Source organism: Pan troglodytes, chromosome 6 (assembly GCF_028858775.2).
Source record: "Pan troglodytes isolate AG18354 chromosome 6, NHGRI_mPanTro3-v2.0_pri, whole genome shotgun sequence".
Taxonomy (NCBI): Eukaryota; Metazoa; Chordata; class Mammalia; order Primates; family Hominidae; genus Pan; species Pan troglodytes.
Window position 1 is genome coordinate 18,174,114 of NC_072404.2, and position 12,066 is coordinate 18,186,179.

General features: G+C 35.6%; 1 protein-coding gene across 8 annotated transcripts in view; it reads right to left on the reverse strand.

Moving 5' to 3' along the window:
* Positions 1–12,066, reverse strand: part of VWDE (von Willebrand factor D and EGF domains) — a 77,559-nt gene that overhangs the window by 15,824 nt on the left and 49,669 nt on the right. For all 8 annotated transcript variants that reach the window (XR_010158797.1, XM_009452668.5, XM_024357748.3 and 5 more), the window contains 4 exons: positions 10,573–10,823; positions 9,418–9,637; positions 7,644–7,781; positions 4,873–5,013 (listed from right to left, as the gene is read on the reverse strand). Coding sequence is in view for 7 of the 8 variants with exons in the window: in XM_009452668.5 (XP_009450943.4) it covers positions 4,873–5,013; positions 7,644–7,781; positions 9,418–9,637; positions 10,573–10,823 (750 nt within the window). In the remaining variant the exon portion in view is untranslated. The remainder of the gene's footprint in view (positions 1–4,872; positions 5,014–7,643; positions 7,782–9,417; positions 9,638–10,572; positions 10,824–12,066) is intronic.

Sequence of the window (12,066 nt, forward strand, 5' to 3'; positions counted from 1 at the left end):
CTTTGGTATGGAAAAATCTAACGGGTTTTAGAGTATGAACACATTTTAAGCAGTGATTAGATACGTTTTTCTTGTTATGCTTTCTATTGCAAATTTAGGATTTGATTTTGCACTGTCTTCATGCAAAGCTCTTCTCAAAGGTCTTAAAATATAAAAAACACTTAATGCTTCTCAAAGCATTAAGATTTTATGTAAATCAAACCAAAACCAGAAAAAGATAGAAGAAAATGAACCAAAAACAACAAAAATAATCCTTAACATAGTTGGCAACAAGTGCAATGAAAGATTTTCGAAAAATGTGAGGACTTCGTGAAACATAAAAAGCATATGGGTTCAGACTAATAGAAACAAGAGTGCACCAAATATAGCCCCAAACATAAATAAGGGCAGTGAGGCAAGCACAGTTGTGTCAAAAAATACAGCAAAAGTGCCCTGGATTAGCAGTCCCCAGAAGAACTGCTTTAGATGATCTGGGCCAAGTCAGTGTCCCATTCCCTCAGCCTCTGTACACAGAAGGGACTCCTTCCAGAACCAAATTGTTTTAAGTGAACCTTCTCCTTAGGAGAGTTTTTATTGTCAGAATTGGAGAAAGAAGCAGAGAAGAACTGAAACTCCAGATTACAAAAATTACCATTAAAGAAAGTAAGAAAAGAGCATATGTTAGCAAATGTATGTTAGTAAAGCATATTTTTTCTTTTGAAATGTAATGATTCAATGTTCCTATGAAGGTATATATCAGAGATATCATAAAAATTACAAAATACAAGAATCATGAGAAGATATTGACCTTACAGATACTAAAATGTAGTATAAAGCCACACTAATCAAAACAATGTATTATTGGCATACAAAAGACTATTAGAAAATAATAACATAACAGAAAGCTCAGAAATATATCTCAACACATAAGGGACTTTAAATAAAATATATGATATTTAATCGTGAAAATGGCCATACTGCCCAAGGTAATTTGTAGACTCAATGCCATCCCCATCAAGCTACCAACGACTTTCTTCACAGAATTGGAAAAAACTACTTTAAAATTCATATGGAACCAAAAAAGAGCTCACATCGCCAAGTCAATCCTAAGCCAAAAGAACAAAGCTGGAGGCATCACACTACCTGACTTCAAACTATACTACAAGGCTACAGTAACCAAAACAGCATGGTACTGGTACCAAAACAGAGATATAGATCAATGGAACAGAACAGAACCCTCAGAAATAACGCCGCGTATCTACAACTATCTGATCTTTGACAAACCTGACAAAAACAAGCAATGGGGAAAGGATTCCCTATTTCATAAATGGTGCTGGGAAAACTGGCTAGCCATATGTAGAAAGCTAAAACTGGATCCCTTCCTTACACCTTATACAAAAATCAATTCACGATGGATTAAAGACTTAAACGTTAGACCTAAAACCATAAAAACCCTAGAAGAAAACCTAGGCAATACCATTCAGGACACAGGCATGGGCAAGGACTTCATGTCTAAAACACCAAAAGCAATGGCAACAAAAGCCAAAATTGACAAATGGGATCTAATTAAACTGAAGAGCTTCTGCACAGCAAAAGAAACTACCATCAGAGTGAACAGGCAACCTACAAAATGGGAGAAAATTTTCACAACCTATTCATCTGACAAAGGGCTAATATCCAGAATCTACAATGAACTCAAACAAATTTACAAGAAAAAAACAAACAACCCCATCAAAAAGTGGGTGAAGGACATGAACAGACACTTCTCAAAAGAAGACATTCATGCAGCCAAAAAACACATGAAAAAATGCTCACCATCACTGGCCATCAGAGAAATGCAAATCAAAACCACAGTGAGATACCATCTCACACCAGTTAGAATGGCGATCATTAAAAAGTCAGGAAACAACAGGTGCTGGAGAGGATGTGGAGAAATAGGAACACTTTTATACTGTTGGTGGGACTGTAAACTAGTTCAACCATTGTGGAAGTCAGTGTGGCGATTCCTCAGGGATCTAGAACTAGAAATACCATTTGACCCAGCCATCCCATTACTGGGTATATACCCAAAGGACTATAAATCATGCTGCTATAAAGACACATGCACATGTATGTTTATTGCGGCATTATTCACAATAGCAAAGACTTGGAACCAACCCAAATGTCCAACAATGACAGACTGGATTAAGAAAATGTGGCATATATACACCATGGAATACTATGCAGCCATAAAAAATGATGAGTTCATGTCCTTTGTAGGGACATGGATGAAATTGGAAATCATCATTCTCAGTAAACTATCGCAAGAACAAAAAACCAAACACCGCATATTCTCACTCATAGGTGGGAACTGGACAATGAGATCACATGGACACAGGAAGGGGAATATCACACTCTGGGGACTGTGCTGGGGTGGGGGGAGGGGGGAGGGATAGCATTGGGAGATATACCTAATGCTAGACGACGAGTTAGTGGGTGCAGCACACCAGCATGGCACATGTATACATATGTAACTAACCTGCACATTGTGCACATGTACCCTAAAACTTAAAGTATAATAATAATAATAATAAATAAATAAAATAAAATATATGATATTTAAATTCAATGTGGCTTATGTTATAAATGATACTACATAATTGCCATTCATCTGGAAGAAAAAAAGTATTGGACCTCTTCTTCATGTAATAAAATAACAAATTTCAAATGAATTGAAAACTAAATGTAAAATATAAAATAATAAATGTTCTAAAAGAGACTATGAGTTCATATTTATAATTTAAACTTTGAGAGATTCTTAAACAGAAGCTATAAATAAAAGATTTTAAAATATATTTATTTGATTACATAAAATCTTAATGCTTTCATATAAAAAGACAACACAGATAAAGGCAAACCACAGAGATAAACACAATAATTTAAGTACCTATTATGTATAGGATCAGAATATATGAGGTGGCCAGAATATATAAAGTACTCCTACAAATCAATAAAAAGGCAAGCAAAAGGATAGCAATTAGCACAAAAACAAATCTAAATGATTATTTGAAAAAAGAAACCCAAATAAATAGATAATCTTTGGCAACTTCTATCTAGGAAAAATCAAAAACCATAACAGTGGAAAGATACAACTAAACAACTTTGGAGATGAGAAAAGTAAAATAGCTATACATAAGAAGACAATTTTAAATTATACAAGAATACTACATGTAATTGTATACAAGAATTTGAAATCTAAATGTGACAAATGATTTTCTGGCAAAATAAAAATGATGAAATTGACTCAAGAGGAGGCACAAACATTGATGGAAATAGAAAAACAATCTAAAATTACTCCCCAAAATAATGCTAGGACAGACAATCTAATGAAAAATTTTACCAAACAATTAAGGAAAGGGTATTTTCAAAACTGCTGCAATGCACAAAAAGAGATGAAAAGTAATATAAATGCTTTATTAAAGTGGCATAATCATATAGTCAATATATTTGTGACATATAAAAATTTAAATGAAATACTAGCAAATCAAAGGTAGCAGTGCATTTATGGAAAAATATATCAGGATTAGACTTGTACCTATTTATATAATTATATAATTGCATAAACACATAATATGGAAAATATAAAATAATGTTGAAATATAATATGCATTAATTACTGATTTTAAATATTGTGAGAAAATTAGTCTAAGGAAACTTTGTTAACTACAATTATAGCAAGTAATAAATGATGCTGAAAAAGCGTTTGATAACATTTAAAACCCACTCCCAATTTAAAACTAGGAATTCTGAAAAAGCAACTAATAAAAGGAAAATTCATCAATTGGATAAATGGTATCTAGCAGAAACTGCAGTGACATCATAGTGAAACATGAGAAGAATTCCCATACCATTAACAAAGCTCTCCCTTCACTACAGGCTTTGTACTAGAGGTACACTACACTACAATGAGAGCGTAAGTTTGAGACCCTGGTCTCTTCAGTTAGATTGCTCAGGCTCAACTCTCCCTCCTGTAATTTAAAACTCCATAATCTGAACACATTACTTAAGCCTTCTATGTTTCTGTTTAATCATCTGTAAAATAGAAGTAATAACAGTTATTGTAAATAGCTATTATGAGGATTGAATGAGGTAAGATACAAAAAATGTCTGCCTAGCGCTGGCACATTATAAGCATAAATTAAATCTCACTATTAAGACAAGAAAGTAAATAAGAATAGCAGACAAAACCCCCTATTTGCAAAAAACAATTATTGTCTGCCTATAAAATCAAGAAAGAGAATCCACTATAAACCGTAGTGTACATCAGAGTATTCAGTAAAGTGACAACACTGGAATAATAAGAAAATCAAGACACATTTCCTATGTTCCAGGAATCAAAAATATCTTGAGAGATATCCCATTCACAATAACAGTTGATGTTACAGAATGCAAAGGCATAAAGAAAGCCAATGTGAAATGTACAAGAACTTTATGAAGACAATCACAGAATGATTAAACCAAATGAGGGCTATTAAGAAAGCACTATGACACAGGAAAGGCCTTGTGAAATAGTGAACTTCTTATCACATTTAGGGTTTGAGCAGATACTGGATGACCAGTTTCCAGGGATTTATAAAATATAAGTTTGAAATAGTCACTTCCAACCATAAGCTTCTCCGAAATCACTTTAAATGATGCTTTGTTCATTAGAGGACATAAATGCATTTTTTCTAAAATATAAGCCAGATGATTCAATAGATTAGCAAGAGAAAGGATAAATTTTAAACCGCATCATATAACCTTTAGGTGATCTTTCTAAAAATAAAAATACCTGAGGAATAAATATGTTGGTCTTCTAGAAAACAAGTAAGAGGAATTACTTGTCATTAGATTTTAACTAAGACCATTACTTACTGAAGGCATTTCCACTTGTTGGCTTAACATGCCTCTTTCTCCCTGGGGCATTTTTATCATCCTCTTCTTTATTTACACTTTTATCAGATCTTGTGAGAACCACAGTTTGTGTAGTAAATTTATTTACAAACTGTGTTTCAACTGTAAATGAGAACAAGGAAAACAGATTAGACTTAAACTATTAGACAACCAAAGCACCACAAATAAGAATATACAATACAAACGCCACTTGGATTAAACTCTGCAAATTAGACTAAATAACTCACTTAAATGTCATCTCTTCTGCACACTTTTCTGGTATGGACTGAATTGTGTTCCCCTAAAATTCATATGTTAAATCCCTACTCCTACATGTGAACATGTTAGGAGACAGGGTCTTTAAGGGGGTAAATAAGATAAAATGAGATCATAAGAGTGGCACCCTAATCCAACAGGACTGGTGTCCTTACGAAAACAGGAAGAGATACCACACATGCAGGGAAGACCTGGTGAGAACATAGCCAGTCTGCAAACCAGAGATATCTCACCACAAACCAACCCTACTCGCACCTTAATCTTGAACTTTCAGCATTCAGAACTGTGAGAAAATAAATTTCTGTTGTTTATGCCCCTCAGTCTGTTATAGCAGCCCAAGCTAACGTACCTTCCTTCAGTTGAATTCACCCACCCGATCAATTTTGCCCATTTGGGTTCTCCCACAGAACTTTGTCCTTCATGCTATTGATTCTTATGTGCCCCACTAGTTAGCAATAACCTCAAGAATAACTGTGCTTTATTCATGTTGATATCCATTGACTCTGGTACCTAGCATAAAACTAAGAAAACACCACCAACAACCACAAGTCCTTTTGTATTAATAAGCCCCTTCCTACAATACACAAATGACTCTGACAATGTTAAGAAACATATTTAGTCACTCATGTGTAAGGGGATTTGGTTCAACTTGTTTTTCTCTTAAATGCCACTGAATGAAGTTTTTATTGAAGAAATGGGTCTGTTTGGGAAAGAAAACTGCTAGACCACTTATTACAATGGAAGGTGTGAATATTAGGGATGGGATATTCAGGAGTAAATGTGAGAAGCAGTAGTAGAGAATTCCCCTTACCATCCTATACTGTGTTGCTCATATCTGTGGGGCTGGGCAGGCTCAGCCCAATTTGAAGCACAAGATGCTGCTGCTTCCTTAGTACGTAATTGTCACCAAAAAGGGTCCCATTCACTTAATTAAACCAAAGGTATGGATCTTCAACACTGTCTTCTATAACTTAGTTTTTTCTCTTTTAATCTTTTAAAATGTTGATGCCCACCAATTTTTTTTGTCCATTTTCCTCTAAATCTAAGGGTTTTCCTGGACAATTCTATGACATCGCTGATGATTCTAAGATTTATATTTTCAACTTAATCCTCCTTTCTGAGCTTCCATGGATATTCCATAGTAACCCTAGTTTCTGTGCATCCAAACTGAATTCATTATAATTCCCCTCCAAAAAACTTGTTCTTCCATTACGTTGCTTGTGTGTCTTAGTCAGCTTGAGCTGCCATAACAGAATACCACAGACTGGGAGGCTTAAACAACAGAAATTATCTTGCCATTCTGGAGGCTCAATGATCCAAGACCAAAGTGATCAAACTAGCTGATTGAGTTTTTGGTGAGGGCTCTCTTCCTGGCTTGAAGACGGCCACTTTCTTGCTCTGTCCATACATCACAAGCTCTCTGGTGTCTCTTCATATAAGGATACTAATTCTGTGGGATCAGGGCTCCACCCTTATAACCTCATTTAACCTTAATTACTTCCTTTCTCCAAATATAGCCACACTGGGAGTTAGGGCTTCAACATATAAATTTTGGGGGGACGCAGTTCTATCCATAGCAATGCAAATGCAAATTCTACACACCCATTCACTAAAATCAAACACTTAAAACTTAATGGATCTCTTTCTCTCTCATGCTAAAACCAATCACTGGCCAAGTACAATCAACTTGCTTCTTTAGTATCCCTTTCATCATTACCTCATCTTCATCTTAGGTTAATATATCTTCATCTTTTTTCCTATATATTTGAAGTATTTTCTTAACTCTTCTTCCCACCTTCAGATTTACACAGTTCCTTACCCACAAGTGGTCCATCCTACACACTACTCCTTAAACTATCTCACGTGTAAACTGTATTGTCTTTCTCTCCCACCTCAAAATTTTAAGAGAGTCTCCATGGTTTTTATGTGGTCTTGCTACTGCTTACCTCTCTAGCTCCAACTCTTGTAGCAGCTCCCCTTTCTCCCTATATTCTAGGCACACTGAACTATTCACAGTGGCTGCCCAAGGAGTGCTGTGATGTTGCCTGCTTCTGTCCCTTTGCTCCTGCTGTTGGTTTTGCCTGGAATGCCTTTCTCTCTCTTGATCTATCAGATTCAGTTCTCATGTGTCTAGTATAGTCTAGTCACTTCCTTTTTAAAAAATTTTTCATTATTTCTCCAGGTAGATAAGATTCCCTGTGTAGTATTCCTACTAGCCCTTTTGTGATTTCTATCAAAAGACACAGAACACTTTATTATACTCTGTAATTACTAGTCATATTCCCTGCTGTTACACTCTACCTATTAAGTCAGAGAACATGTCTTACATATTTTTGCATCCTTTGTATCTAGTTCAATGCATGACACTTAATGCATTTACACTAAATAAATACATGAGTCAAAAACAGAAACTATGCTATTAAAAAATAATTAACTGCAGCAAAAAAAATCTCATAGCAGAAAATAGGAACTTTTACCATGGCATATTTTTCCATCCCCATAAAATCCTTTTGGACATGAACCACAATGATAGGAACCAAAGGTATTCAGGCATTCTACTCCCTCAAAGCAAGGCTTGGAGTCACACTCATCAACATCTTCCTGGCAATTTTTGCCTGTATAAAATATAGATCAAGAGCTCAGATTATTTAATTTGAAAAACATCGTATGTCCAATTGTCTTATTATATAACTTCTACTTTTTATGTCTGTCCTTCTAACCCCAAAAGAGCTGCTATGCATTATGAGGACAGAAGTATGCTGTTTTTTAAACTTACTGTATAATCAAATATAAAGTCACTAATTACATTCAATTTAATATTAAACCAGACCTTTCAAGTACATACGATTTTTTTTTGTAAATAAGATGAGTTAAGAATTCCATTAATAGTTAAGGCAAAAAGCTTCATATTACAGCAGTAATTTGAACTTTGTTTAAAAAGTCAGTAATTTTTAAAAGTTATTTAGGATGGTTGTCTGTTTAGCTTAAGGACAAATTGTTTAGTCTAGTTATAAAAATTCATGAAAGTTGTTTGTGTTAGGAAAGTCAGTCCGTCCTTAATCAACGTTTTTGAGTTGATGTGGTGCTCTTTGAAATGCTTAACAACTCATCTGAACGAGTAAATTCAGTCATACGTGGATGGTAGCCTTTATTATACTAAAATTTATGAGGCAATCAACATTTGAATTCTTTCAAATAGAGTCTACAGTGGAGTAGAAAAGAGATCTATATTCATAGTTCCCAACGATAAAATTTTTGTTTTAAAATGCTGAAGAGGTCGGGCGCGGTGGCTCACACCTGTAATCCCAGTACTTTGGGAGGCTGAGATGGGCGGATCACGAGGTCAGGAGATTGAGACCATGCTGGCCAACATGGTGAAACCCCATCTCTACTAAAAATACAAAAAAATTAGCTGGGCTGGTGGCGGGCGCCTGTAGTCCCAGCCACTCGGGAGGCTGAGGCAAGAGAATGGCGTGAACCCAGGAGGCAGAGCTTGCAGTGAGCTGAGATGGCGCCACTGCACTCCAGCATGAGCGACAGAGTGAAACTCCGTCTCAAAAAAAAAAAAAAGTGCTGAAGAAAATTAGAAGACACATAAATATTCTGCTCAGTTCTATTGTATTGTTAAAATGGGTGTCTTCAAGAAAAATATCAGCTCATTAACTATATATTTACTTATTTAATATTTACATCTATTAAATGTAAAGAAAATATTCATATGAGTTTTTAAAAAGCTGCGGGAAATTAAAGGTTGGCAGTCATATATTTATTTCCGTAATCACACATTTTAGGGCAATTAATGAGTTAGTAAATATGCTAACATTTCATTTGATTTCAACTTCTTACCATGATATTTCTAAGTCAATGAATTATCAGTAAAACCTCTCTTAAGTGATAACTTTTGTATTTTCTCTGGCATAATTCCTTTATTTTTCCATATTATATCTTAATAGTAATACATTTTAATACACTTCTCCCTACCAAATACAGGTAGGAATGTTTAGGAACCTGCAAAACAGGTTCCTACATTGCTATAACAGTTATAAAAATTGGCAAAATTGTAATAGTGCATGGAACTTACAATTTACAAAAACAAGGGATATGGATAGTAATTATGTTTGTAATAACTTTTATTAAAATTGTAAAGATGTGTACTAAAATCTTTAGGACCACACATTTGCTTAAGTAATCTGTAGATATGTGTTTCAAGGAGCTTTTCTTTCTAATTTGTTATGAGGAGCAAAATCTTACCTTTGAGCTCAGGTGGACAATCACAGGAATAACTGTGAAAACCACTAATACAGCTGCCAAGACCACAAGGGTTGGATTGGCACCCACTAATGTCCACTTCACAAAGGCTGCCATGGAAGCCAGGCAAGCAGACACACAGGTACACTCCACTCCCTGGAGAAAAGTTCCTATCAGACACACATGATCCACCATTCAAGCAATCACAAGACTTCACAGTCACCTACAAAACAAAAAAAAAGGAAATGTCTTATTTTTCAATAAAATTATCTTCAGTTTATGCCCCAGAAATCATGACAGTCATGTGTGTTTATGTACAAGTATGACCAAATCACTTACATTTGATATATATATACACACACACACAAATGTAATATAAAATTGTATTAAAAATAGTTTAATAAGGCAATTACGCCCACTCCCAGATGCATAACCACAATATAATACTAAGGATAACTTTTCTAAAAAAAAAAGTTACAAGATGATCAATTTCTGTCATGCAAGTAGAACAACTTAAAAAATCATTAAAGTGGAAAGCAGTTAATCACCTGGGTTATTCACAAATCTAGAGAGCAAATGATCTCCCGAATTACTGGGTTAATATGGCATAGAACGCAGCTGCTCTTCACAATATTACTTCAGTGTAAAAGCGTGTTCCAAGTTTCAAATGAACAAAGGACATATAAAGGGTTTGTAAGTACTAAGTGCTCATGACTGACATAAGCAAAAGAAAAGTCAAAGAAAGGAATTATAGTTGTCAATTATTTATCTCAAGTTGTATTTATAATCTTGTTTTCTTATTCAACATCTCAGGTCCTTTCACCTGATGGAAGAGGGTATAATTATCAATCTTAGATTAATCACACATCTTTCATGAAGGTGGAGCTGAAGGAGTTCTTTATTCTTGTCATAGTGAAGTGCCAAATAAAACAGTATAGAAATTATTCATTTAGATCTGTGCTTCTAGGCTTGAGACTCTCTCTAAGGTTTTAAATTCTTACAAAGAATAGTCAAAGTTTTGGCAGTTTAATTTTCCATACAGTGTTTAATAACTTTGTTGCTCTTTACAACTAGCAATATGGCTTGTATTTTAAATTCAAATAAAGTTGTTAAAATTGCCAAAGAATCCAGTGGCACTTAAGTAATTATAAAGATTACCTCAATCGTGACTCTAGTTTCAGCATCGCAGTCATCATTAAGGCGTAGAGTAAATTGTTGGGTAGTTAGTAAATCTGTTTTCCACATAAAAAGCCCTGCAGAGGAAACACTTGCCCCTTCAGGACCAGAGTCCAACGTAAAATGGATGTCAGAACCTTCTGGATCGAAGGCCACGAACTGATACTCAAAGTTTTCACCATAAAATGTCTGTAATTTGTCTTGCAATGCTTGAATCACTGGGGGCTGGTTGTCTGTAATAGAGAAAACACTTAACTTTATACCCGTGTAGAAAAAGGAATGAAGTGTACTTCTGAGAGCTCCCACAGAGATACGCATTTTGATAAAGACTGAACTCTGCTAAAAGGTCTATTTGCTGCTTTTATTTTTTTTTTTTTAACATTCTGAGTAAGTTCAATTCCATTCTTAGACACGTGAAAGTAACTGACAGGTGCAAGACCTCAGGCATTATTATGAAAGTATGAAAGCACTTTGGATACAGCACAGAATATATAAATACCCATGCACTGGCCACACTGGATGCTGCACCTCTTCTGTCTTACTTCTTGGTGTTGACTGCCTCACTACTCTCTCTCTCTCTCTGGCTGTGGATCCTTTGCACTCTGTTTCTTTAAGCCTCACTTTCTCCCTGTACTCCCTTTCTCTATTCCTCCCTCACTGCCCATGACTGCTCCATTTCTTTGGCTCCTTTGAACGTTTCTTGCTGTACTTGCCTCCCCAGCTATAATACATGGAAGCCATTAGTCATATTCATCTTCTGATCCTCAGAGGTTCTTCCAGTGGCTGAGTGCACACACTAAAAAAGAGGCTATTTCAGGATGGGCATGGTGGCTCACACCTGTAATCCCAGTACTTTGGGAAGCCAAGGCGGGAGGATCACTTGAGGTCAGGAGTTCCAGACCAGCCTGGCCAACATGGTGAAACCCTGTCTCTACTAAAAATAAAAATTAGCAGGCATGGTGGTGGGTACCTGTAATTCCAGCTACTCGGGAGGCTGAAGCAGGAGAATTGCTTGAACCCGGGAGGTGGAGCTTGCAGTGAGCTGAGATCGTGCCACTGCGCTCCAGCCTGGGAGACAGAATGAGATTCTGTCTCAAAAAAAAAAAAAAAAAAAAGGGGGGGGGCTATTTTAGAGGACAGTCAGAGTTCCCTTTACACTCATGAAACAACTGAAAATCTCTTTTTATATTGTCTTATATTAAAAAATGTCTACCTTTCCAGCCCACTGGCTTAACAGTTGGAACAAATAGCCCCATTACATTGTACTGAGCACAAAAATTCTGCTTGCATCCACAAACTACTAATGCCCGGAGATTGTAGCTCTGACTCCTGTTCTGCCCCTGCATATCCTTACACAAGCAGCCTAACTTATTGATCTTAATTTCCTCATCCTCAATATGAGAGATTTAAAAGACATGACATTTTTATGACCCTTTATGACTTTGAACACTATGAGACTATAATCAATCAATCAGT